Here is a 26646-nt window from a genome sequence, read left to right as displayed (position 1 = left end):
GCTAACAACTCGCGCACTACAATCTTCTTGATTCATATTCATGTTGACATTCACATGGAGATAGTCGCCCAGACAACGCTGTGGGGACAAGCTACACGACCACATAGGGAGAAACACACAGGGCGATTCTCATGAACCAAGAATGGTGGTCCTTGTGAGTTGACATCAGGCTTAAACAGTTCCAAACATACCTAATACATTGTTTGCTGTCTGAGTAGGGGGTCTTGTCATTCCCTAATATGCTGCTGGTGGAGGTCAACAAAGCCAGCAGGCCATCTACTGAAGATGAGGAGCGGTCTGTCTGCAAGGGAAGTGGATTCAAAGTCAAACGATAGAAAACAGGTGGTGTTGTGATTGTCATTGGAACATTTCAATATGAATATACTCACCGAGTAAAAAATGCGAAATGCATGGTGATGAATTAGGCACAGTGACAAACTTTAAATTTTACAACCTTCATCATTTTTAATACAGTTGAGACTTTAAAAAAAATGTTAGGATACAAAAGACAAGCTGCAGCATGATTGGTTTGATACGAGACCTGATATACAACCTGCAACATAATGCAATAAAAATATAGTGTCTTTTGAAACCTAAACTCTGCTAAATAATAATCAAAAAAAAAAAAAGTGGAATATACAGCAGTACTGGGGCAAACTAACACTTCATCACAACACAATATTTTTCGAGTATTTACATGCTTGTTTCAACATCCCTTTTGGTCAAAGAAAAAAACATTTTGTCAGGTAATCTGAAATGAGGAAGGAAAAAGGGCAGAAATATTATCTGGGATAAATAATAGTCGGCTCATGGTGCAAGTTTGAAACGCACGTTGTGTAGCCCTTGTTTGCTGGTGAAAAATGTGCTACCTGATCGGCACTCAGCTACTTTCTCTGCTCTACCATCAACATGGACATAGTACAGCCAAAATTCTACTTTGAATTGAAATACTTTGGCTACATTAGCAATTGTACTGCAATTAGCAGTACTAGCCAAATTACAAGTGTGGTCATGTTTGCAGCACGTATGAAGTACGAGCCAGCCGTGAAATTCTTCCAATAAATTCTCAGAGGGATTTATAAAAGGCACACCCAAAACAATGTAGTTAACATTGTTCAATCGAAGAGCTGAACTATTCCGTGCACATTACACTCAGCAAGAACACCAACACGGGCCTAATGTAAATCTCTCCAAACAGGCCATTCAAAGGTCCTTTTACACCTTTGAATAGAAATTATAAGCCAGGAGGAAAAAAACAAGCATATTTGTGTTTATTGGAGGTCTACGAAGTTGGTTTACAGTTTTGGAAGCGGAAACAGAGACTGAAATTTAACTGCGGCTTTGCATAAACTGCACAGTGGACACGCAATATTCTTCAAAAGCCACGATGAGATTGAATGTCTAAACTACTCAAAACAAGTATTTACAATTAAGAATAATAAAAATGAATGAGGAAAAAAAAACGTAAAAATGCACACCCCTGGAAAAGAACAATTGTGATTCTTAATATTACAATTTTTTTTTAAAAGCACATCTTTTAAAAGTGGTGCAAAGCAAATGAAATATACAGCAAAAGATAATAAAAAAAAAAAAAAAAAAATCATGTTTTACACATCTCTCGTTCTTCAAAGAATTTCACCCATCTCATGTCTGCTGATCTCCCTCTGGAGTGGAATGTTGACCACGTTACTCAAAAAAGCAGGTTATATGAAAAATGGTGTCGTTGACGGAGGAGGGGGATGATGATCCGTGGCTAGAGTGGTTTTCAGTGTGGCCACCAGTCCATTAGAACAAGTGTCTCAGTAATAGTTGTGCTGATACTGCTGGTTCCATGGCTTCTGATTCCAGAACTGCACAGAGAATTTTTTTTATTTTTATCCACAAGCTGTACAAATGCTCAAACAGCTGAGTAAAAGAGAAAGCACTGACCCCTTGTTGCCAGCTTTGGTTGAAGGCCTGGGCCTTGTCCATGCCGTTCCTGTTGCCAAAACCGCCGCTATTCCTGTTGAAATTGCTGTTCTTGTTGCCAAAGTTGCCGCGGCCGCCGCCTCTTTGCTGAAACTGCAAAGCAACGTGATGAAAAAAAAAAAAAAATCCACAAGACTAAGCTAACAGGTAGCCACATACCTGGTTGTGATGTCCTCTATTTCCGCCGCGACTCATTCCGCCGCCGCCGCCACCTCCTCTGCTCATGTTCCCTCTGTTCATCGGACCGCCTCTATTCATGTGTCCACCTCCTCTGGGGCCCATGTTGCCCCTCATTGGTCCGCCTCTGGGTGAGCCGCCCATGCTGGGCATGTGATTGCCGCTGCGGTTGTAGCTGCCGCGGCTGGGGTAGCCGCCTCTGTAAGCCGGGGGTGGCATGTAGCCACGAGGGGGGCGGGCGAACCCACCGCGGGGGTTCGGGGCTACCAACAAAAGAAAATGTCAGCCTCGAGACGTTTTATCAACAACAAACACGCTTCTCACCTCCTCTATAGTTGCCCCGATTCTGGAAGCCCTGACGATTGCCTCCGCCGCCTCTTTGTGCGGGCCCATTGTTGCGGCCAAACTGGTTCTTGCCTCCACGACCGCCCCCGCGGGACCCACCGCCTCGCTTGGGTGTGGAGCTTCCCTGGTTGGGCTTTTTTTCAGCAGGCAGAGCGCTCTTGCTTTCTTCTTTGTACGTTTCCAGAACTTTGGCGGCGTCGTCCCTCGGCAGCTCAGCAAAGAGCACCTCGTTGAAGCTCTCGCCCTCCACAGGCAGAGAATAGAAGCCTGTGAAGGTTAAACACGGCAACATGATTAGCAGCAATTACTAACGGATACTAGGGACAAGAGTATTTAATCAGCTGGCCAATATTAGCCATTTTAATTTAGCTAGCTAACACTTTCCCGGCTGCTTTCACCTTTCATTTTGAGAAGAGCATGTTCAGGCACTTCTTTGCCATCAATCATGACCTTCTTCTGAACTCTCTGCTTATAGTCATCATCGGAGGGGAATACCACCACCGCTTTGCGCTGGAAGCCGGCAAACAAACACATCTTCCTCTTCTGGCCAGGGGCGGACAAGTTGGTCTGGAGAGAGACAACAATCCGAGAGTTAAACCTGCCATTAGACATATCTCACACGCAACAATGTTAGGGTGACTAACATGATCCAGGATGTAGTTCCTTTTCTTGCGCGCGGCAATCTCGATGAACTTTCCCAGGAAAAGAGGAGCACGCTGGGAAATGGCAAGCAGTTTGTTGTATTCTTTGGGTTGCCGATTCGGGGTGTTGATCTAAGAACCCCAAAAAAAATTAGCATGTGCAAGCGTACAGGGATACTAAAACTGCGAGAGAGCGTTAGGGTGTTTAACAACAGACCATCATCTTTTCCACGATGGTATCACTTCCCAGGATGTAATACTTCCCAGGGTTCTCCTGGACATGGTTCTTCACCCATGTGGTCTTGCCCGCACCCGGCAGGCCCACCATCACAATGATCTAACAATGGAGAAAAGCCATTAGCGCACACAGCAATGAGAGCGACATACATATATAACGTTGAGCAGCTTACCTCACAGTCGGCCTTGGTCTGCGGCCCGCAAGGCCCGCGGACGCGGTCGTCGACGGGAACGTCCTGCATGAAGGTGTACTCGGAGGGAGCGGGGAAGTACGGGGTCTCCATCTGGCCGAAGTTGAACTCCACGGCGCAATTGTGGCACATGACATGAGGGAAAAGAGGCTGGTCGTTCAGCTCGTCTTTGCTCACACGGAAGGCTTCGGCTGGCTCCCCGCCGTTCTTAGAGTAGGACAGTACCGCCTCGTCTCCTTCAAAATCCTGAATAAAGCAGTAGACAACATCTAAGAACTGGTTGTAGATTTGAAAGACTTTACGACCATTTAATTACACAAATACAGAATTTAAAAAAAATAAAACTCTTACAGCAAGACAGCAGATGACATCGTTCTCATCAAAGGTTTCCCCAAAGTCCTCCATCACACCATTTACAATTTTCTTCCCCTTCCCAGAGTACGCAAATGAAAGACTGCCGTCACCTAAATCAGAACAGGAGAGTGCACGCCTTAAGGGTCAAACATGGCCACGTTAACAAGTCAACACATCATGGTGGCTCGGGCTAAGCTCGCATGAGAGAACCCACCGAGTAGCAGTGATGAAGCAGTCGACGACCAGCCAACTTGCACATCATGGATTTCCATGTTCTTACTGGAAATGTGTTTCACTGGAATCTTTTCTGTGATCTGCCAGGCAGAGAGAGAGGAACACGTTGGTTACAAAACTATTTTTGGAGCAAGCGGGATTTTAGGTGTGCTCATACCTTCACTTCAAAGCAGACTTTGCCTTTGTTTACACCATGAGTGGCCTTGCCCCCAGACCAGAGGTAAGCAAAACTTTCCATTGTGAGCGACGAGGCACTGAAGCGGTCTCGTGACACCTTAAAATGCAGGTCGCAGTTGTCTACAAGGGACAAAAAAAAAACCAAAAAAAAAAACATCAACTCCTCTGGAAAAGTTGGCTCATTCCTTAACAATATAATTTTGTAATAGGGTGGACTGATTCTGGTACAGATTTCCATTGACAATATTTACAGTTGTCAACTACTTTGAAATATATTAACACCGCCTAAGGTATCCCATCGATTAATCAAATAATCGGATACAATTACTCTTAAATTTGTTTTATTCTGTGGTTTAAAAAAACAACAATTAAGACAACACAAGAAAAATCGATGGTATCCAAAGTAAAGGCAGATGTTTGCAAATGTCTTATTTTGATTAAACAAAAGGATAAATCAGTCTTCTTGGATAAAGGAGTAGAAAAAAAAAATATTATTTTGAGAGTCTGAAATCAGAAGCTTTGGACAATCTGCAGTTAAAAATTGTCAATCGATTATTAAAATATGAGCTGATTAATTTGATGATCGATTTGTTGTCGATTAATCCAATAATTTTGACACTTCTAGGCTACGGTAAAATATCAACTGGGTACCATTAACTGCTGTGATGATTAACTTGTCAACAGATTGCGTCAGACAAAAGTAACAACGGTAAAGCTCATTTCCTTGTTGCAGTCATTCATATATTATTAGATAACTCACAGTTGTCCAGGCAGACTTTGGTGTCATCAAACTCTTCATCCTCTTCCTCCAAAGGGGGCACGGGCGACTTAAATGAGGCCCTGGAGGGAGGGGGGGGGAAAAAAAGACCAGACACATTCAATTGGATGATGAAGGTCATTGAATCACACGGGCACCACTTGCTGAAACGAAGTGGGGGGGAGGGGGTCATACATTAGCAAGTCTCCAACCTGTTGTGAGCAGTGGTGTGTATAGTGATCCTGGACACTTACCTTGTCGAATCCAGTGAAATCTAAATATAAGACAAAAAAAAAACCAACAGCACCTCCACAAGCCTTAGAAGTAGATAGAGACGCAAGGACTTGAATGACTTTTCTATTTAGTTGCATTCTGTCGGGGCATGGCTTAACAAGATGGATTACACGTCGAATAGCCCGGAAACAATTTCCAACGTTTTCGGCATCGACATTTAATCACATGGAGCGTGGACTCACAAGACTTCCATTGAATGAGGATTGATAAAACACGTCAAGTATTTTGCAGTGACGATATTAGACATTAGCATCTTTCTCCACACTGTCAAATACAAGCAATTCAATTAATCAATGACATAAAATCATGACCAAGTATAGTGTTAAACACCTGTACAAACTTTTTCTTGGTTCTTTCTGACTAGCGCCTTTATCTTCCATCTTTATGTCTCTCAAGGAGTTTTTACTTCTTTACATTTGTAATGTACATCAAATGGAAAACTAATATGAGCCATGGATTTTTTTTTTTTTTTAGCTCAGCAATAAAGTCATATACTGACAATATGTCTAAGCAAGACCATGTGCTGGATCTATCCAATCATATTGAGGGCAGTGTAGGAGGAAAAAAAAAAAAAAACTAAAAGTCTATCAGATGCTAATGATGTAATTGTTACGTAACTATATAACTGTGATGTTCCATTAAAGATTAACGCAATGAAAACACTGATCAATCAGAATGTATGTGTACAGACCATGCATGACATCACCAGCACGGAGGAAAAAAACAAAACAACACAACCTTGTAACACACCGCATCTCTCTAGCGCACACACATACACACACACACGACATGATCGATGAGACAGAAACACAGAAATAGCATCTTGACATCATACAAAGAGTGGGGAGACAATGAGAATTACTTAAAATAGCGAGGCAAACGATGGACGATCAAGAGCGAGAGTTCCTTCCTGGACGTTTAGACTTTTACAATGTGCCTGCCCTCCTCCCACATTTCTCAGCTACCACCCCAAGTCAGTCCCTCCCTTCCTCTGAATGAACTGTGTACATCTGCTTATAGTCCTTCGGGGGTTCTTTGTGAGAAGCCTTGAATCACCTTGAGGACACAACTGGCTTAGCAAAAGTGTGAAGAGGAGCAGGTTTAAAGCTGACTTTAGAGATTTCACTCCTGCCACAAAAATTGTAGTGCATTTTTCAAACAATGTATCAAAAGATAAATAATGGTAAGGCTCTCTGAGCAGTCAGGGATATGAGAATGTGGTTATATAGATTTTTGAAAAAAGTTCTTGAAAGGCTAGCTAGGTATATGTGCATCGGCACTTAAAGCCAATACATAACAAAGCTATGATGGCACTTCAGGGATGCTGAAGGCCATTTTGCTCTGTCCCATCCTTACCAGCTGTATTTGTTCTCTTCAATAAATTCAAAGTAGCCCCTTCCATGTTCCTCCCGGCGTCTCTTAACACCCTTCTTATTCTTCTGATCAGCATTCGTGTCTTTGTCCGCATCCCCTTTGAAAATAGAACAAAGATATATAATGAGGTGCTCCTTTGAGAGAGGTCGGACTGGCAGTGGGGGTCTGGCCCACAAAGCCCGGGTCAGTCAGTTACATAGAGTCGACCATCATAAGCTAAAGAAGTGGAAACACCTCATATTAGTACACAATAGTACAATCATGAGAATACAACTGTAATGACCAGAGTCTAATTTATTTACAATGCAAGCTGGTCCATAATATGCACATTTAAGAGCAGAGGTGGTGGGGCTGGGGAAACAATTTGGTGTATTCAAATGAGAACAATAATCCTACAGATGGTAGCAAATAAATTAGTGTGGGACAAGTATTTCTGAGGTAATGCACCATGCAAAGAAATGTGAGCCTGCTAACTGCACTGACAACCCTCATTCCCTCCAAAGCTATGCAGAATTAAAATGGCGGCTAAGAGCTGTAAAAATACCAATTTTAACGGGCTAATTCATCAAACCGCAAATAATTAACCACGCGTTGACTAAACCAACTTGAACGCTTTTACATTTCACATACATTTTAAAGTTAGGTTATTTAACAGCTTCGGACTTTTATACAATTTTCATACATTCGGAAAGCGTTGACAGACACGAAAGTGCTAATGTGTTATTACAAAAGTGACAAAAAATAAATTCAAATGTATATAGTAAGCCTTCAACTTTCATAGCAGAAACAAATGAAGGCGGCTAACAAGCGCTCCCAGACAAAGAAAATGACGCTAACGAGCGAGCTAACGAGCTAACTAATCAACCAGATCGCCTATTCAACGAATTACCGGACGCATTTTACGCAGTTCTCGGCTGTAAATTACACTTTAAACGCACGATGGAAACTTAACCGCACGGAATAGTGGTGATATTTGCGCCAATTAAGCTAACGTTTGTATTAGCAGAACTGCGTCACTATGAAGCTAACGTTTAGCTTTGTTGAGGTCACGCCGTCGAGATTAACATAAATGCTGCATGTAGTTCCAACCAGCTCTCCGCCGCGATACGTTCAAGTAGGAAAGAAGGAAAAAAAAAGTCTCCACGAGATCAATTTAGGCGACTCACCCTCAGCTGCCTGTTCCTCAGGCTCACCGTCGTCTTCATCTATTTTCTCCATGTCGTCCACGTCTGCTTTGAGCATGGGATCCATCTCGTCGTCCTCTTCCCCGTCTCCCATCTCTTCGTCCTCGGCAGAAGAAGCAGCAGCGGCGACGGTAGAAGGCTCCGCGACAGCAGAAGCCTCCACCGCAGCGACACCACCATCGTCGTCGTTTGCGCCATTCTGTTCTACCTCGGCTTCCTGCTCGTTAGCCTCCATGCTTTCTACTACCGGACCCTCTCCCTCGCCCTCTTCGTCTTCCCCCATGCATTCTGGTTCGGCGGCCTGTTCTAACTCCTCATCCTCTGCAGCCTCTTCTTCGTAGGCCGCGGCCTCCTCATCCAAGGCGGCCTGCAGGCGGTCCATCAACTCAGCCTTCAGTCCCTTGTCGGAGAGATGACGCTTTTTCAGCTCGTCCTTCAGTTCGTTTACTTTTAGCTTTTTGACGTTGATTGAACTCATTGTGAACACTTATCGCAAATATAATACACGCGAAATTAAGAAATAAATAAACGAACGACGCTTGATTAGCTCGATGCGAAACTGCGCCTACTGCTGCCGACTGGTAAGTAGCGCTTAGCGTGTCAGTGGAGGCCGGAGGGAATGGAGTCGGTGACGTCATCACCGTAATGCCAAGAATGCGGCGCAGCTTAATTTATAGCGCCATCTGTCTCCGTCACGCGTAAATTTATACACTCAGTATCCAGCTTCATTGGTACAGCCCAAGGAAATTAAATAATATTGTTGTGAAAAAAACATAACAAAAGGGAACATACTGGAATGACAATTGTAAAGAATTAACAGTGTTTGTATCAATTTTTGCTATAAACATTGTGCCGTTCATTCTGGTCTGCGCCCTTTGGCCACACGGTGGCACTACAACACAAATATACAGATATAATATGGAGAATCCTATCTCTCGATCTATCAACCTATTTATTGATCTATTCTGGCCTATCCGGTTTTTGGGCTGTGCTAGGTTTTGTCTCGGTGAAATTTATACCCTTAAAACCGAAAAAAATAATAATAAAGGATTTAAAATTGAAGCAACACAGCACAATTTAAAATTGCGATCAATTTGAACCAACTCTGACAACCCAGGAAGTTCTTGGGTTGGTCCAATTTTCAACCTAAATTGGGTTGTTTTTGTCCCAGCACTATTTTTATTGTCCAATTATGTATATTATGTTTTACACTGCAACATTCAACTAAACATTTTTTAACAACAATAATAAGTTATCAATGACAATACTTATTCAGATATTAGACATGAAAATAAATCAACATGCACCTCATCAGTGCTGTTGCTTGGATTTCCGAATAGATGACTCTTTGGCGCCGCCCTGAGGAGTTTTTGAATAGTGACACGGCGTGGAAATCCACGAGTGTTTCGCGGTGCGCTCATTCCATCTCCGTCTCCGACACTGTCGCCGTCATCCTTGCGACTCTGGCAGTGTCCTTACATTTACTCCATCTCACTCTCCATCAAAGGCACTATGGGAGGAAGCTTCTCGCTTTTCACGAATGGAATTGTGGAAAAATCACGTGAAAGTGCATCAAGCCTTTGTTCAGATCTCTTTTTAAATATTAACAAGTTATCATGTCATATCTGACAGGAGGGAGAGAAAGATTTACTGCCTCTACTAGAGGAACGCTTTTGGTAAGTCCGCTTTTCTTACAAAACAAATTATTTTATGCATTTTCTCCAAAATAATAATGCTTCATTTGTAGCTGTAAATGTTTCTCTGTTAGAAAACATTTGGGTGTGGTTGCAGTTGTCTACATCGATTGCTATCTAATTTGCGGCAGCTAAAGCCCACATACATCCTTCTCATAATTGTTTTATTTCTCAGGACGTTAAAGTGCAGCATCACTGCGAGTCCTCCCGAGTTTGCGCAAGTATTAAAGGCAACGATTGCGTCTCCCGTCCTAACGAGCGCCCCACTCCAGAGGGTGCGGGGCTCAGGAGCGACTTGCATTGGAACATGTATCACCCCAGAGAAGAGGCGCTCCCGTCTTATAGGACTCTCCCTGGTTCCGTGGGAGAGCGCATCATGTCCTTGAGCCAAACCCTGCGCAGAAATCCTGGACTTGGGAGGCCTGAGAGAAAAGATGGATGCTGTGAAAGATGTTCAGCCACCCTTGTTGCTCTCAAGAAACAAGCTCTCAGCCTCTCCGTGCACCATCACTTCTCCTGTAAGGTTAGTAGAGCAACAAGAACAACAACAAAAACCCACATGACACTCAAAAAGGGCAAGTGGACCTGAGAACTATCTAAACCTGCAGATGGCGCTGTGGCAACTGTACAGTGGAACACATACTTGCGGTTGACTAATTGCGTAATGATGTAATTTACTTGCAGATCTTTTTTGTCTTCATAAAACAAATTGAATTAATTGATTCCAGTTTGCATAGAATCAACATAAACCAATTAATATCCACATCCTCAGGTCACACCACCAGCATCTATCATCCACACTTCAATTGACAAAGTAGACAAGTGCCATTCCTGTGCAAGTAGCTTCAAACGGGCATTAATATTTCATCTCAACATCCCTGTGTCATGTCCTCAAGTCTCCCCTTGGAGGAAAGTATTTATTTTTGTCTTCCTCAGTGGCATGGAGCAGGTTTTTAGACCGAGACCACACACTTTAGAGGCGCTGGGCTGAGGTCACGTGAAATAATCAGATAAGCCAGATACAGCTTTATTGATTCGAGTATTCTTGCTCTATAGCATCAGTGAGTTACATCATCCTTTTATAGAAATGCAATCTGGCTAAAGTGAACCATCCTCAAGGTTTGCACTCATTGCACTCTTTCTCGACACGGCATCGAGAATTCAATACACGAAGTATATTGCTGATATGTTAAGGTGGATTTTTTTTCTTCGTTTGATGAATTGATTGAATGGTCTCTTTATAATGGTGTGAAGCACTGTTCATTTGCATTATATTTAGTCTCTAATGCCGGCCTTAAAAAAAAGCGATGAGCACCGTCTGTTGTCCACTGAGGGAATTTGGGCCAATGTCAAAGTGAACTTGCGGGAGCAGGATGGGTTGGACAGTTGACAAAGGGCAGGATGGATGAGAAATGATGTATGTGTGTGTGTGTGTGTGTGTGTTTGTCTGTGTGTGGTCAAGGGCAGAGCAGATGACAATAGTACATTTGATACATTAGATTGATTGACGTAGAGACAGTCAGGGTTCAGGTCTAGAACTCATTATTTTTTTTGTACTTATATGATATGATTACATGACCATGTCAAGGTCTTCTGAAGTGGATTGCATCACTCGCTCCATTTTGATACACAACTGTACAAATCCCAATTTCAATGAAGTCAAATGTAAAATATAAATAAAAGCAGAATATAATGATTTGCAAATTATTTTCAATAGACAGTATACAATAAGTGAAATCTGCGAGGTACGGTCACCAACAAGACTGGGAAGGCTAACGAGTTAGCGGAAAGATGCTAATTCACGATTGTGCTAACACGCGAAAACGAACTTCTAAAGGAATGTAAACGAATATTTGGAGCAATACTATACTGTCCTAACGGTTAGACACATGTTTCCTCAATTTAGAAGTTTGATTTTAACTTTTAAATGTTTTTTTTTAATTTGTGAAAAAAATCCGCGATGTAGTGAAGCCGCGATAAACGAAACGCGAAGTAGCGAGGGATCACCGTATATTGAATTTTACAACCTACAAAAAATTAACTTCACTTTAAACGTTATATTTTAAATGACTACTCCAGATAAGACTATGAATGAATAACAATCTACTGTTACTTATTTTGTCAATTCCAATAGGACAAGAGTGACCTGTGTGCATTTCTTCAAGACAACCTACGTGTCCACAGCAGGTCCACCACAGAGTCCAGGGACAGAGGCAGGGAGCTGGGTGAATGCACCACATGCGGCACCAAGCTCAACCAGCTCAAACATGAGGCGGTGCACTTGGCTCTGAACAGAGGTCACCAGTTACCCAGCACCAGGAATGCTACGCTACTGGGGCAAAGTAACACAAAACTCGGGGACAGATCTGCTTCACAACCTCATAGCCTGAATCACTGCCCTCAAAGCCCCAGGACACCCCGAAGTCCCAGAACACCCCAGAGGACCCCGCAGACCCTCAGGAGGAGGCTCGGCAAGCCCCCCAACCAGGATATGGACCGCTGGGTTGAGGACCAGCACCGAGTGTCTCCTGACTTTTATCCTCACAATCAGGTACCCCGTTTAACACAAAATCAAACACCCCCTTCCTCTTAATGGGCTTCAGGGATAATGTACATCTTTATGAGTGCACGTCAGCAGAGCGGTGATTTATTGGCCCTATTTCGATGGGATGGCTGCAAACGTTGTCATAAGTACTTCTGCTAATGGAATGGAATTGGGTCATGATTTAACCTTGTTGTAAAATGGAGCCAGTCAAAAAAGCTCTTGTGATCAGGAGTAGAGGTGGTTCTATTTAGAAGGGCAAACAGTGAAATATAAATATTCATTAGCTTGATGGAAGTCGCACTTGATTCAAGGTCCCATTCGTGCCATGTCCCATAAAAAAAAACAAAAAAAATATTATGACTATCCACATTTTATTGCAACCAACACACTTCTCTCAACTAACACTCCCTAATTGAATTGCACAACAATAATATTCTATCAGTGAGCACATTTCCTGAAAAAAAAAAGTTGGAGCAGATCAATAGAATTTATTATTGATGGAAAGTAGATTTGAAAAGAGAGGAGTTACATTGTGGATGGCAGCAAGAAAATGGAATTGCAGCAAAAAAAAAAAAGAGGGGAAACGAATGATTGAAAAGCACTTACCGGCCACAACATTAGGAACACCCACAATAATGTTTCCAGCACTTATCTTCAAACATTTCATGATTAAAAAAAAACATAGAAATCACTTGGCAGTGCCTTTAAAACTAAGTACTGTTCAGGCATGTGTGCCAAGGAAACGTAATGGTGAATAAGTAAGAAGTAATTATTTTCAATTAAGGCTGCACTGCAATATTGATAGGATGTGCTAATGTGTGCTCATAGTGCATAAATCTTCACGCATATGTAAGCATTTGAATAGATAAAAGCTTCTTCTTAAATAAATACCTCCTTCAAATAACTCCTTGGTGCTCTGAGCAGTCAAGTGAATGTGAAGATTTAACGGTAGCCATGTACCGTATTTTACGGACTATAAGGCGCACTTAAAAACCTAACATTTTCTCAAAAGCCGACAGTGCGCCTTATAGTCCGGTGCGCCTTATATATGGACCAAATTTCAAAATTTAAACAGGCCCGAAGCATTGTGTCATGAAATCAATCATAAGTGGCCCGCTGAAGACTATGAATCATGAATCAAAAAGATCATTATTTTGTGATTCTAAAGTAATTTGTTGCATCTGAAGTTGAAATAAAAAAGATAAAATGGAGAATGATTTGATTCGGATTAAAAATCTGACATGATGCATTAATGGTGTGCCTTATAGTCCGGTGCGCCTTATATAAGGACAACGTTTTAAAATGGGCCATTCATTGAAGGTGCGCCTTATAGTCCAGTGCGCCTTATAGTCCGGAAAATACGATAGCTAATGTTTCTGTTCCTCTTACTGCCTCATTTTATCTTCTGAGTCACGCTTTAATTCCATCACAAATGCTTCCTAGCACTCCGTAGCTGTCATGTGACTAATGGTATACGTTTAACCCAGTGTGCCCCACTTAGACTAACACGTCGTGATCGTAGTACCATTAAGAGTGGGGTGCTTGAGTGCAATTACATGTTTGGATTTGAACATACTCTTGTCTGTGGCAGGCTTCAGACAATGCCGTGTTAAGATGTACTGATATCGTACACGCCAGCAGCTCCAAGATTCCTCACCTCTCCAGGGTGGTGAACATTGCCAACACTGCTGCCATGTCCTTTTTTGCCAGGTATTAAAATACTAATAATACAAAAATAGGACTTTTACTACAAATGTCCAAAAAATGTACGCTTGTGATATTCCGACAGGGCAGCAGAAAAGCTCAATCTGACGTCGAGGAGAAAAGGCCAGGCTTCCGACGCAGCTCCTGATCATCTCTCCAACAGCTTCAGGGATGTCATCCAGAAAAACCCTCCTCCTGCCCCCTCCTGCCTGCTCCAAGCTGCTATCAGAACCAAAGACTCGCCAAATGTTGGCAAGGTAATTTATATCCTTATTTAGGTTATTCAGTAACAGTTTCTTTAATTTAGTGCTATCAATTAACTAGCAATTAGCTCGCTATCTATTTAATGATAACATGGTTTCTGCCCAAAACATTAGCATCCCCTTGGACCCAATCAATCAGCGTCAGATGGGCCCACCCAGTGTGTGTGTGGCCAAAACAACATCTATTTTTGGTTTTTGTTCTTGGCAGGAGAAGCATGGAATAAAAATCAGTACCCTTCCCGTAAGCGCATGTTTGGTGTTTGACCTTCTTGACCTTCTTGTTTCAACGATGGCTATCAACCATTATCTACTAATTAATGTCAAATTACCTCTTGTAAATTAAATTAATGTAAATGGTATTTTTTATTACATTAGCGCCAACTACAGGACTGGAGTGTTACTGTTGCCTGTAATTTGTTTTCAACCAAATAAGTGGACTGAATATTTTTAGAATTGTTCAACAATTTGACCAAAAATGAAGGTTTGGCAAATATTTTGACTGCATTATATTACTTATTACTATTATTTTCGTTTTAATACAATTGAATGTTGTGATTTTGATTGATTCCTTTCCATATTGGAGTTGGGGCTCTGCACATTATAATTGTTGGTTGTGCTTTCTATGTAAAAGTTAACGTATAGAGACAAATAGCAATCCTGGTGCATTTTTACAAGCGCCATTCCAAACCACAAACATCTTAGCATTATTACCAGCCATATTGAATTGTAAAGACATCACAGTCAATTTGGAGGGGATCCGGTATCACCCCCCCTCCGATGCAATGGTAGGTGGCGCTAATGCCTCCATCTTATTCTCTTGTTCCTCATCCTTCTTGACCACTGGGAAAAGTTGGCCGGATCAATACCGTGACGGCCTGCTCTTCATAGACTTGGGTTGAGTCTAGAATTACATTTAAGGGCTCAGATGGAGCCTGCCCCCAGCTGCCCGAGCACTCAGCTCCATCATGCTTCTGCGTGCTAGATTTTATGCGTGTGAGAGAGAAGAAAAAAAACATTTCTGAGTTGTTAAAGTGTCTCTTGAATAATTGACGTCTCATAAATATGGTTCGACACAGGTTCAATATTGTTCGGGGGACACTTACTGCATACATTTTCGAAATTATGAGGAGAGGAAAAAAAGAAATATCATGCGGCAGCATGGATTTCAAATTGTCAATGATTGATGATGTCATTCGGGCATTATGCCGACTTCTGCACTTGACTGAATGTCCTACATAGATCATTGTCCTTTGTTTCTCTTGCCCTACAGTCACTGTAGCCCGTGAGCCATGTTAAGTGGCTGTCAGTCAGGATCGAAGCAAATTTAAGACCTTCCCGGAGACCACTGCATTAAGTAATTGATGTCACGACATGTAGAAAAAACACTGGGCCAGTTTGCATCGGCTCGTGCAGCTGTGAGTGAATGCACAGATCCTTTATCTGTGCTAATGAAATTAGCTCTTGCAGACTAAAAGCTGAATTTTGCACTCATTTTCTTTTTGTGGATGTGTGTTTACATCTTAACAGTACAGTAATCCCTCGTGTATCACGGATAATTGGTTCCAAAAACCACCCGCGATAAGTGAAATCCGCGAAGTATGGTCACCAACAAGAAGTAATGGCCAGGCTAAGGAGTTAGCGGAAAGATGCTAATTCGCGAGCGTGCTAACACGCGAAAACGGACTTCTAACAGAATGTAAATGGAAATTTGAAGTAATATTACATCGCCCTAAAGGTTAGACACATGTTTCTTTAATTTATAAGTTTTATTTTGACTTTTAAATGTTTTTTTAATTTGGAAAAAAAATCCGCGATGTAGTGAAGCCGCGATAAACGAAACGCGAAATAGCGAGGGATCACTGTACTTTTGAAACATAGTGTTCTTTTTATATGTAAACTCCACTTCATGGTTAGAACTAGAACATGTAGAATGAGTCTATCATGAATTTTTAATGGTTGTAAATTTAATATGAAGATATTTTCAAAGAGCATCGCACCGAAGCACAGTGTGATCGCATCAGCAGTTTTGAAAGGCTGTGATGTCATTTTCAGAAAGATCTTAAACATGTATGTTGCAGATTAAGTTCAAGTGAATGCTTTGAGGTATTTTTATGTTCAGTGTGAAATTATTATAATCATATGTTCTCCATGTATTTTTTTTTTTAATCCCCATATGAGTGAAGATACTCACCCATCCCAATTTGTATCTTTTTGTTTCCAGCTCAAAGTTGTATTGCGAATGAACCCAACAACGAACGACGGCCAATCTCCAGTTCTCCACATCGACCCCATCAAGAAAAGAGCCATTTTATTAGAACCTGTGTGCCAAAGTCCACCGCGCGCTAAGAAGACCTCCAGCAGGGATGGCAAAGATCTTCTGAAGGCTTTCCATTATGACGCTGTCTATCCTCAAGACTCCAGTCAGGTTTGGTGCCTCGTATTTTTAATTGGATTTTTTTTTCTCATTCAGCCGTCATTAAATCTATTCTGTCTGACCAGACTGAGGTGTGTGCTGGCGTCTTGGCTGATGTCATCCGCTGCGTGATGAGCGGCAGCGACGGATGTGTGCTAGGTTTGGGGTGCGCTGATGTGGGTGAGTAATCGCTCACTGCGAGGGGCCACAGGTTCAAATTTTGAAATGAGAGTGGGATGCTTTTATCTAGACTCAAGAGCCATTCATCCATCCCCCTCCCTCTTACACCTTTGTTGTCATCCATCCTTCCCTTATCACTTCAACCCCCTTCTCCATTTTTGTCTGCGTCCTCAATACCCATCTCTTGCTCTGTTTGCAAAATGTTTTTTTTTTTTTTTTACAATAATTACAGAAAAGTGCTTCATCTTAAACTCCTCTTCAACAAAACCATTCATCTCTCATGAATGATATCGCACCAAAAAATCTTCCAGTGGATCTTTTTCTTTTTTTTTTGGGCTGAAGAGTCCCATAAACCAGAGGTCCCCAACCACCGGGTTGCGGACCGGTACCGGTCCGTGGGTCACTTGGTACTGGGCCGCCAAGCCGCACAGGAAAAAAAAAAAAGTTTTTTTATATCGACGATCAATTAATTCAGGTCAAGACGCTCGACTGAGGTGTCGCGTGACCGACACGAGCGCCTTGACCTGAACCGACGGATGTAATTGGGAGAGAATCGGCAATTTTTTTATATTTTTCAAAATAAATTCTTACTCATTTTTGCTAGCTTTGCCTGTCACGTGACCGGGACGAGCGTCTTAACCTGAATTAATTGATCGTCGATAAAAAACATTTTTTTTTTTTTTCTGTGCGGCTTGGCGGCCCAGTACCATTTGACCCATGGACCAGTACCGGTCCGCGGACCGGGGGTTGGGGACCCCAGCCATAAACGATATCCACTCAAGCATAAAGAACACACAAATTCACCTTTTATTGTATTTCAGGGATGCTTTGAGCGTAGAGGGGATTGTAAAGAAAATGGACTGTAAAATGTCGCTATTAAAGATATGGAGCCTTGCACTTAGCCTCGCTGAGCGTTAGATACTGTAGACCACACACACACTCACACACACACAAGGGTAAGGGGAGGGTCTCCTTGGAGCTTGCCTTTTCACATGAAGCCACTCTCTCTAAATGAGTTAGCCGGCCGATGCAGACTACTTGCGGCCCGCAGACGAGGGATATCAATCTCCTCCACAGAATCGTCTTTTGTCTGAATAACAGACAGTAGCCGGCAGTTCGACCTCTAATTGGAATAAACCAATTCTTTTATCCTCATTCAATTAATGTCTGGATGAGACAAACGGGTAAAACAGGCCTGTATATTTAATGGGATCCTGGGGGAAGGTGCGGCTGGGCATGAGTCCAGAAAAATACATGTTTTGTTTATATTATAATTTACGTATAGGTTCATTAGCTCCTGAAGTATAGGCGACATGCAATTGTTAATATGATAATTTTACCTTTGAATGCTTGTATGCAAACAAATCTCAGTAGTGCTTGCCCACCCATCAAGTGTGAAATCAAACAACCAAGTACATTTTAAAATATTTTATCTGCCATTTTCTGAGTGAGCCGTTCCACTACATTGTAAGTTTTCCACTTGCAGTTTGCTGGTCTATGATATAAATTGTTTTTATGTTTTTTTAATCTGAATTAAATTTTGAAATGGGATATAATTAATGAAGGAAGACAAATGGTGGAGATTAACTAAATTATAGCATTTTACCAGTTGTTAAAATTCATTATTTTAACTGGGCTGGCAAATTTAATGGCATATACAACAATCTGTTTGTTTGTAAATCTGACTATAATAATAGCCCTAACGCTAATAGCTAGCGTGAAACAAGAAATAGGGCTATTCTATTCTATATTTATTATATTTATTATGTTTATAAGCTTTATTATATTTATTACATCTATTATATTTATTTTTATTTTATATGTTTATTATATTTATTATTATATCTACCATTTCCTTCATATGAGTAATGCTGGTTTTAAATTGATGACACAAATTTGTAAAATATAATATGTCCTTTTATGGCATTACGCCTTGGTGTGGTATAAATTATAATACATCCACAATCCCTGTCAACCCTTGTCTCCCTCAGGCTCCTGGTCCAGCATGGTGGGGAATACTGAGAGCATCCACAAGCTCGGGCTGATTCCATGCGCCATCTCCTGGCTGTACAGTGCCATCGAGAAGCGGCGGGAGAAGACGTGGACAGATCTTACTGTGTCTGTATCTGCTGTGGAACTCTGCAGTGGAGAGGAGGATACATTGAGAGATCTATTGGGGGAGGTTGTCCCTTCTTTAGGGAGCATACAGGACAGCCCGAGACCTCACATTCGGCTCCAAGAGGACCCCATTCATGGGATACAGGTAGTAAGACAAATATGGCATTTCCAGCTGACTATAACTAGAAAAAAAATAGAAAAAAAAAAAATATATAAAAATTTTGAGATGCTAAAATTTTCCGTGTATGTATAGTTTTTCTTTGATTTACTTTCCAGCTCCGGAACCACAATCGGGTCAAAGCTCCAACTGCTGAGCGGGCTGCCTCCCTTCTGGATGTTGCCATTGCAGCACGTCGACATAATGACTTCACCACCTTCTTGTCCCACAGCTCCATCATGTTTTTTACCCTGCACGTCCAGCCCCCTCGCACACAAGAAAGCAGCACCGTTGGGAAAGGTTGTCATAAAATATTTAGCTAGCATGTGAGCATAGGCAAATTAGATAGCTCTGTATTAAGTATTTTCTAGCTAACCCCAAATTTCAGTTAATAAAGAGCTCATGATTTACATTTTATGAATTTTTGCTTTAGGTTCACGCAGCTCGACCAAGTTGACCATGATTGATGTCTGTAGTGGCATGAGGGGCGGGGTTGGATATGTCCGAAATAAACCTCCGCATTCCGACCTGGGCCCTGTTGTTTTGTCGCTACTAAGTGGACATAAAACCATCCCCAAAAAGTAAGTAATTTAAAAAAAATTCTTACAGTATAACTGTCAAAGAGAAGATATCAATGGATTTTTTTTTTATGTGGCTGAAGTAATATTATATTAGTAATATTTTGTTGTTTGTGTCTACGCAGGGGAAGTAAGTTAACCATGCTTCTTCGGGAGTCCTTGAGTCATGCTAACTGCCACACCACAGTCATTGCTCAGGTTGCTAATTCATTGGCGCAGCTACACGAAACCACCTCCATCATCCAGCTGGCTTCTCGCATCCGCAGGACACAGAAGAGGACAAAGGTATTATTAGTTATAAATTAATTAACTCATTTTGAGGTGCTGGTTTTGCTCATTTTGATGGTCGTTCGTATAGTATCAAAAAAATATATATATATACCGTATTTTCCAGACTATAAGGCGCACCGGACTGTAAGGCGCACCTTCAATGAATGGCCCATTTTAAAACTTTGTCCTTATATAAGGCGCACCGGACTATAAGGCGCACCATTAATGTATCATGTCAGATTTTTAATCCAAATCAAATCATTCTCCATTTTATCTTTTTTATTTCAACTTCAGATGCAACAAATTACTTTATGATCACAAAATAATGATCCATAGTCTTTTTGATTCATGATTCATAGTCTTCAGTGGGCCACTTATGATTCATTTCATGACACAATGCTTCGGGCCAATTTAAATTTAGGAATTTGGTCCACATATAAGGCGCACCGGACTATAAGGCGCACTTTTGAGAAAATTTTAGGTTTTTAGGTGCGCCTTGTAGTCCGGAAAATACGGTATATATATATATATTTAATGGAGTCCAATCCAATACTAAAATTAAACAAAATCTTTACTCCACAGCAATCCAATTCATGCTCACCTAGCGGCAGGAGTTTGACAAGACAAAAGAGAGGCCCTCCATCTTTTTCCCTGCGAGCTTTCCACTCCACAGACGAGGTTGATGTTGATGTGCAACATTTTCGTCTCCGCGGAGAGCTGGATGAACGCTCCAGTAGTGACCAATCCTGTGATACAGTCATCCAAATAGACTCGGATGGATTGATTCAGCCTAGAGTTACCCCAAGGTTAGCGAAACCCGAGTTTGTGCCCATCATACCTTCCTTACATCCAAACAAGGCTGATATGGAAGATCCGGAGTTTACCGCTTTGCTGCAAGAGCTGCTGAAAATTCCTAAACTTCACGCAGAGAGCAAGAAAGATGACACTCAAGGGCAGACTGAAATCCTGAAAGCAGAAATGAAAAAGCCGGAGAGGGACTGTCTTAAATGTGACACGTTCGCCGAGCTTCAGGAGCGCTTGGGGTGCATCGACGGAGAAGAGACGATGGATTTGCTCAAGTCCTCGTCAAAAGTCCCTCTTGTTAACAATATCGCACCAAAACCACAATCCCAGAAAGAGAAAGAAACACCACAAATGCTGAAACAGGGGCAAGGCTGCAGTCAGACGTTGGGTCGGGAAAAACAAACAGATGCGGCCTTCAACGGGGATAATTTCCAGAGAGAAGACTCTGGTCTTTACGATTGCGAGGAGTGCAGCGCAACCAGTTCCGGCGAGGAGCCGCTGAATCAAACTCTCAATCGAAACATAACTTGTCGCTATCAGTTACCAAAAACTGGAGCTGGTCAGCCTGCTGAAACACAACCTCAATTTGTAGATACCAAACCTCAACCTTCTAACAATTCCCTTCAACCTACACAGAAACAAGAAAGTCATGGATCAGCTGACTGGTTCAAATCAGACAAAAGAACTTCACCAGTTGGAAAGAGTCTACCTGCATCTCCTCCTTCTCCTCCCTCCACCTCTTCAAAACCTTTACCGAGCAGTTCTCAACTTAAGGACATCCCGTCTAACGAGCCCAAAAAGGACGCTAAGGAAATGACGGCAACTATCACCGTAACCGTTCAACAACCGCTGGATTTAAAAGGTCAAGATGAACTTGTCTTCTCCATGGTGGAGGAGGTGACCATTAGCGGCACACTGGACAGCGGCAGGACGGGAGGGAACATCATTTGTATTAAAGATGCTGCCCAGTCAACATCACGCATTCAAGGTTCTGCAGGCTCCCATCCGATCCAGATTATAAGGAACATAACAGAAGATTCTGCAGGAGCAAGTCAGACGAATGTCACTTTTGTTCATCCAGCAGGTCCGGCGACTGATTTTGAAAAACTACGGTATCCTTCAAGAGAAAGATCTTTACCTTCATTTATAAACCCCATGCTGATAAATGCTGATTCAGATGATGTAAAAGAAACACAAAGAACTGAATCTACAATAAAATGCCCAGAATCTGCTTCAGAGACTCACCTAATAAATTCAAACAAGATAAGTAACCCAAGTCAGATCCAATCTCACACAACGATCATGGAAAACGCATCTTCTCATAACAACATAGAGGAAAACAAAATTTGTGGCGACAGGATCAAAAATACAGACAAAAGCCACCATGGAGACTGGGAGCATGTTTACTCCACGAATCCTCCAAAGACCTTCTCGGTGGATGAACCAGCTCACAGACGTATTGGGAATACTCGGCTAATTGGTGTTTCCTTAGGTTGCTTAGAAACGCGTGGCGAGTCCTTCAATACGGGTAGTCTGCCTCGAAGCTGGCTAAATGCCAACCAGCAGCAAAGCCACCATCATATGGCAGATGCTTGTAGAGACCCAAGGGGGGTGACATCATCCACTCCGTGTAGCCCGGGGGTGACCCTAGAGAGGAGGCGTGGCAAGCAGTCTTCCCCGGTGAACCTCCACAAAGCCTCCTCGTTGAAATATGAAACAGACTACAAGCAAGAGGCGAGGAGACCTCTCAGAAAGGGATCATTATTTGAGACCTCAAAAGTAGGTATGAAACATGATCATGTGTCTGGGAGGATGATGTCACCCTTGGAGGAGAGTGGCAGACTTTTTAGCGCCAAACTGGATCAGTTGGCGGGGAAATCCCAGGGGAAGAGCACATGTGACTTTGAAAGGGGAAAGGCGATCTCCAAGAAAAGTTCTGATGGGTCCGGCAAAGGTGCTCACAAAGGAAAGAGCATTCCTGGTTCTACAATACCGAGAGCAAGCAGAAGCTCTAGAAAGACTCGCCAAACTAGTCAGAGTAATACTTATGAAACTCCAAACCAATCCAAGCCAACACATTCAAAGCTGTCTGCTGTCGGGAAACTGAAAATGGTTTGTCCCAAAGTCCGACGCCTGTCCGCCCCCAGCATCAAGAACTTCAGTCTGCCTCGTAAAGGCCCGCAGCAGTCCATCAACCGGAGCGCTAGTCTTTCCCCGGACAGCAAAACCTTTGAGAGGACTTCATCATTTCGCTCTTCATCTCCTTCACCCGCCATCAGCCGGACGCCCAGTCAAAGCTCCACATGTTCATCCACAAAATCTGCCATTCAGGGCCTCACCAACGGACGCATTTCGGACTTCTTCAAGGAAAGACCCGCCAGTCCTGCTTCATCAGGATTGGACCCAATGGGGTCATTTCCTTCTCCTTACAACCAAGTCACTTCTCCTCGGACACCTCCTCACATCAGTGGACATGCGAGCGACACCACAAGTGTGCTCAGCGGAGATTTGCCGCCAGCTATGGGGAAAACGTCGCTGTATTTTTCAAACAGGAACAGCGCCATGAGCAGTGGTTATGATAGTTTGCTGAGGGACAGTGAAGCCACAGCCAGCAGCATATCTAACAGAGATTCTGTGAGCGACAGGAGCGGGTCCCTCCTCGGAGAGACTCACAGTGGTAGATCATCTCGGCGGAGAGGCAACACAGGTACAACTAATGCATTAGAAACGATGCAGTCAACATACAAATGTATTGGGACACCTGGGAATGGACAGTGGCAGGGAGAAAGAAGGGAGCGATATACGGAAATTCAAAATGTTCAAAAAATGGATACAATGTATATTTATTTAGAATTTATAGAACAAATTATTTGGGGTAAAGGTGATTATTGTTTTTCAAAATAAACCTAGACTCCTGTTAAAGAGACACATTTCATTTTTCAAATTACCGTATTTTCCGGACTATAAGGCGCACCTTCAGTGAATGGCCCATTTTAAAACTTTGTCCTTATATAAGGCGCACCGGACTATAAGGCGCACCATTAATGCATCATGTCAGATTTTTAATCCAAATCAAATCATTCTCCATTTTATCTTTTTTATTTCAGCTTCAGACGCAACAAATTACTTTATAATCACAAAATAATGATCCATAGTCATTTTGATTCATGATTCATAGTCTTCAGCGGGCCACTTATGATTGATTTCATGGCACAATGCTTCGGGCCAGTTTAAATTTAGGAATTTGGTCCATATATAAGGCGCACCGGTCTATAAGGCGCACTGTCGGCTTTTGAGAAAATTTTAGGTTTTTAGGTGCGCCTTATAGTCCGGAAAATACGGTACAGGATATTTTTCAACCAATGCCAAATGCTAGCTTCATCTGAAACTCAAGGATGGGAAATTTTAAAATAACAACACCTTTACACATAATTTTCTGTTGCCTATTGTTGTCTGTAGGACGAAAAAATGGATGGAAAATTTGACAAACATGGCCTAACTGTTAAATGTGCTTAAAGAAAACTCATGAAAGTTTCATAGAAATTATCCTAAAAGACTGGAGACATTTTTAATGAATAGCGGTGATGTGAATCGGAGATGACATGTCTGTGGAATGCCGTCAGATCATGTACACTTAGTGGTGAGGAAAGCCTTACAGTGCCAGAAGTCATATTATTAATACATGAAGCCAACCGTTCATTCAGCATTGGAAATTAAATGCAAAAACAAGTTGGTTCAGAAAATAATAAGGAGTTATTCCATTCCACCAGGTTTCAAAAATTGACAGAAAAGTCAATGAAAACACTTAAGCATCTTTCTCATATTAGATTTATTTCTGTTTGTAGGCACTCACTTTCGTCATCTTTCCAATGACGCAACCCCAGCCGCAAGACAATCATCTAATAGCCTGCAATCTCGCTGGGCGGATCATGGAATCCCTGAAAACTACAAAGTATACGAGATTGACAAAGTGCAACAGATGCAGAAAAGAGGTACAAAATGCTAAATGAAAAATGTTGTTAATATTTTATGTGAAATATTTGCCTTTTTGCTTATTTGTAGCTGATGGTTATTTGGGATTTACCATTTTGTTTACACTAAAACAAACAAACCCTAACATCCTAAGGAAACTATTTAGAAAATAAATAAATACATAAATAAAATAATATAATAAAATAATAAAATAAATATATATAAATATATTATGAATATGTAGTATGAAAAACAGTGCTTGACAGATAATTTCATTATCAGAAAATCCCATTTGCAGTTCCCTTAAAAAAAAAAAAAAGCCCAACTAGCCATTAAGTAAATATTAAATAAAAGATGGCCACCTTGCATCGCGAGTCGAAATGTGCTCCGAAGCACAATCTGCTGCATATGGTGACGTTATGTCCCCATGACGAGCCGTCTGGCCCCCATGAGACCCCTCCGTGCCTCTACCACACTCAAACGTTGCTTCTTGATGCAATTTTAATGACCACATTGGGGGCTGGGAGGGGGAATTGGGTCAATGTGCGGCAAAAGAACAAAGAATTAAACTCAACATGTTGGGGGGGAAGAGTTGTAATTTAATTTTGTACTGTATATTGTATTTGCGTAAAAAAAAGGAATACCCGCGTTGTACATACTCATAATAAGCATCATTTGATTTTGCGGCTTAGAGACATTAGAGGTTGTGTTTCGGCTCCCAGTGGACCTCATCTGCTGTCTTTAGTGGGTAGAGTGGAGGGGGTTAGTCTTGTTCTCAAGTGTAAAGTGTGTGTGTGTTTGGGTGGGTCGGACTTGCTGACCTACTTACACACAAACAGTTTTTAAGGGTCTTGGGGCTAATGATGGAATCAGAAAAAAATTATCTTATGCAACTGTTTGCATTTTCAGGGACTCACATGCTCCAGCGGCAAGCGGCGGTGTTCGGAGCTCATACGGTAGATGATCACAGACGTCGGAGCCCGGTCCAACAAATTGAGCAGAGAACGGGTCGGACAGAATCTCGCGCTGGAGCACACCATACAGAACCAAGACTGTGAGTGGTTGGATTTGATTTACTTTGGGAAATCACAATGTATAAAAAAGCAGTATAGGAAATGAATGGTTGATCATACTGTACCCACTTCTGCAGCCGACCTTTGCCAGAGTTTCAAGGTGGACTCCGTGGAGCCCCTGGAGGACCTTGAAGAGATGACAGGATGGTTGGTGAAGAGGGAGAAGATGGCGGCCTCTTTGGATGGCAGCTCACATGACAGGAACTGGAAACTACATGTATGATAACGACACTTTTTTTTTTTTTGTAGATTATCACTTATTGATTAAACACGTCACCTTAAGATTTGTTTTTGTTTCGTCAGAAATTGTAATATTGTATATGCCTGTAAATGGAAGCAAAAAATAAGGGACTTCTATGCTCTTACAATGGAGGAACTTTCTTCTTTTTTTAAAAAAAACGGTCTTTTCAGCAGTTATTTATTTCTTGGGCTGAGATACTGTATATATGATGTATATATGGTTTATCACGAACTGTTTATTTTAAAGTTGTTGGTCTACTTGGTCATTTCATGTTCTAATTTAAGCGTGTTTGTGAATTTGCATTTTTATTCCAATATCACTTTTGCTTTTCTTCACTGAATATGTATTGTTTCTTCCTGCCTGTCTACCAATTTGCCTTATTTAGAAAGACAAAACCACTGAAACACACTGGAACTGTAGCTGAAATGAATTTGTGTCCTAGTCTGATGAAAAAATGTGTTAGCTTTTTGAAATGTTTTGATTTCGTCGACAATTGGTTTGTGCTTTTCTGTGACTCTCCTGTTTACTGTTTAAAGGAAAATTCCCAATGACTTGTACTGTATATACTTTTTGGTGCTGAACAACATTGAAATAAAATTGTTAGTCTTTTGAAACTAAGGTAGAAAAGTGTTTCTAAAATTTAAGTCCTACGTACACCAAAGAAGCAATGAAGAATCAATATATTAGCATTTTATTGTAAT

The 26646-nt window shown here is 41.8% G+C and overlaps 2 protein-coding genes across 2 annotated transcripts; one reads left to right on the top strand and one right to left on the bottom strand.

Annotated features, from left to right (window-relative positions):
• Positions 1-1247: 1247 nt before the first annotated feature.
• Positions 1248-8554, bottom strand: hnrnpub (heterogeneous nuclear ribonucleoprotein Ub). Its single transcript, XM_049757155.2, has 14 exons — positions 7916-8554; positions 6732-6846; positions 5085-5164; positions 4305-4444; positions 4128-4227; positions 3911-4023; positions 3542-3805; positions 3349-3468; positions 3135-3263; positions 2889-3057; positions 2470-2757; positions 2128-2408; positions 1930-2061; positions 1248-1850 (listed from the first exon to the last, which is right to left on the bottom strand). Exons 1-14 carry the CDS (start codon positions 8409-8411, stop codon positions 1800-1802), a joined length of 2478 nt encoding a protein of 825 aa, XP_049613112.1. The 5' UTR covers positions 8412-8554; the 3' UTR covers positions 1248-1799.
• A 32-nt stretch (positions 8555-8586) lies between these two features.
• Positions 8587-26559, top strand: LOC125990240 (kinesin-like protein KIF26B). Its single transcript, XM_049757145.2, has 15 exons — positions 8587-9609; positions 9803-10150; positions 11762-12178; positions 13764-13882; positions 13962-14133; positions 16361-16564; positions 16639-16732; positions 18724-18995; positions 19127-19307; positions 19441-19588; positions 19711-19870; positions 20438-23366; positions 24505-24651; positions 25541-25685; positions 25782-26559. Exons 1-15 carry the CDS (start codon positions 9550-9552, stop codon positions 25834-25836), a joined length of 5451 nt encoding a protein of 1816 aa, XP_049613102.1. The 5' UTR covers positions 8587-9549; the 3' UTR covers positions 25837-26559.
• The last annotated feature ends 87 nt before the right edge of the window (positions 26560-26646 follow it).

This window comes from Syngnathus scovelli, chromosome 20 (assembly GCF_024217435.2).
Source record: "Syngnathus scovelli strain Florida chromosome 20, RoL_Ssco_1.2, whole genome shotgun sequence".
In the NCBI taxonomy this organism is placed as follows: domain Eukaryota; kingdom Metazoa; phylum Chordata; class Actinopteri; order Syngnathiformes; family Syngnathidae; genus Syngnathus; species Syngnathus scovelli.
This window is presented reverse-complemented; position numbering and strand designations above follow the sequence as displayed.

Excerpts from the sequence above, each read along its gene's own strand:
- hnrnpub (XM_049757155.2), bottom strand. The coding sequence starts at position 8,411 with ATGAGTTCAATCAACGTCAAAAAGCTAAAAGTAAACGAACTGAAGGAC. Across the intron at positions 6,847-7,915 it reads TGAGGAACAGGCAGCTGAGG|GGGATGCGGACAAAGACACG; the intron begins GTGAGTCGCCTA and ends CTATTTTCAAAG. Across the intron at positions 4,024-4,127 it reads TGCTTCATCACTGCTACTCG|GTGACGGCAGTCTTTCATTT; the intron begins GTGGGTTCTCTC and ends GTTCTGATTTAG.
- LOC125990240 (XM_049757145.2), top strand. The coding sequence starts at position 9,550 with ATGTCATATCTGACAGGAGGGAGAGAAAGATTTACTGCCTCTACTAGA. Across the intron at positions 12,179-13,763 it reads ACTTTTATCCTCACAATCAG|GCTTCAGACAATGCCGTGTT; the intron begins GTACCCCGTTTA and ends TGTCTGTGGCAG. Across the intron at positions 19,589-19,710 it reads CATAAAACCATCCCCAAAAA|GGGAAGTAAGTTAACCATGC; the intron begins GTAAGTAATTTA and ends GTGTCTACGCAG.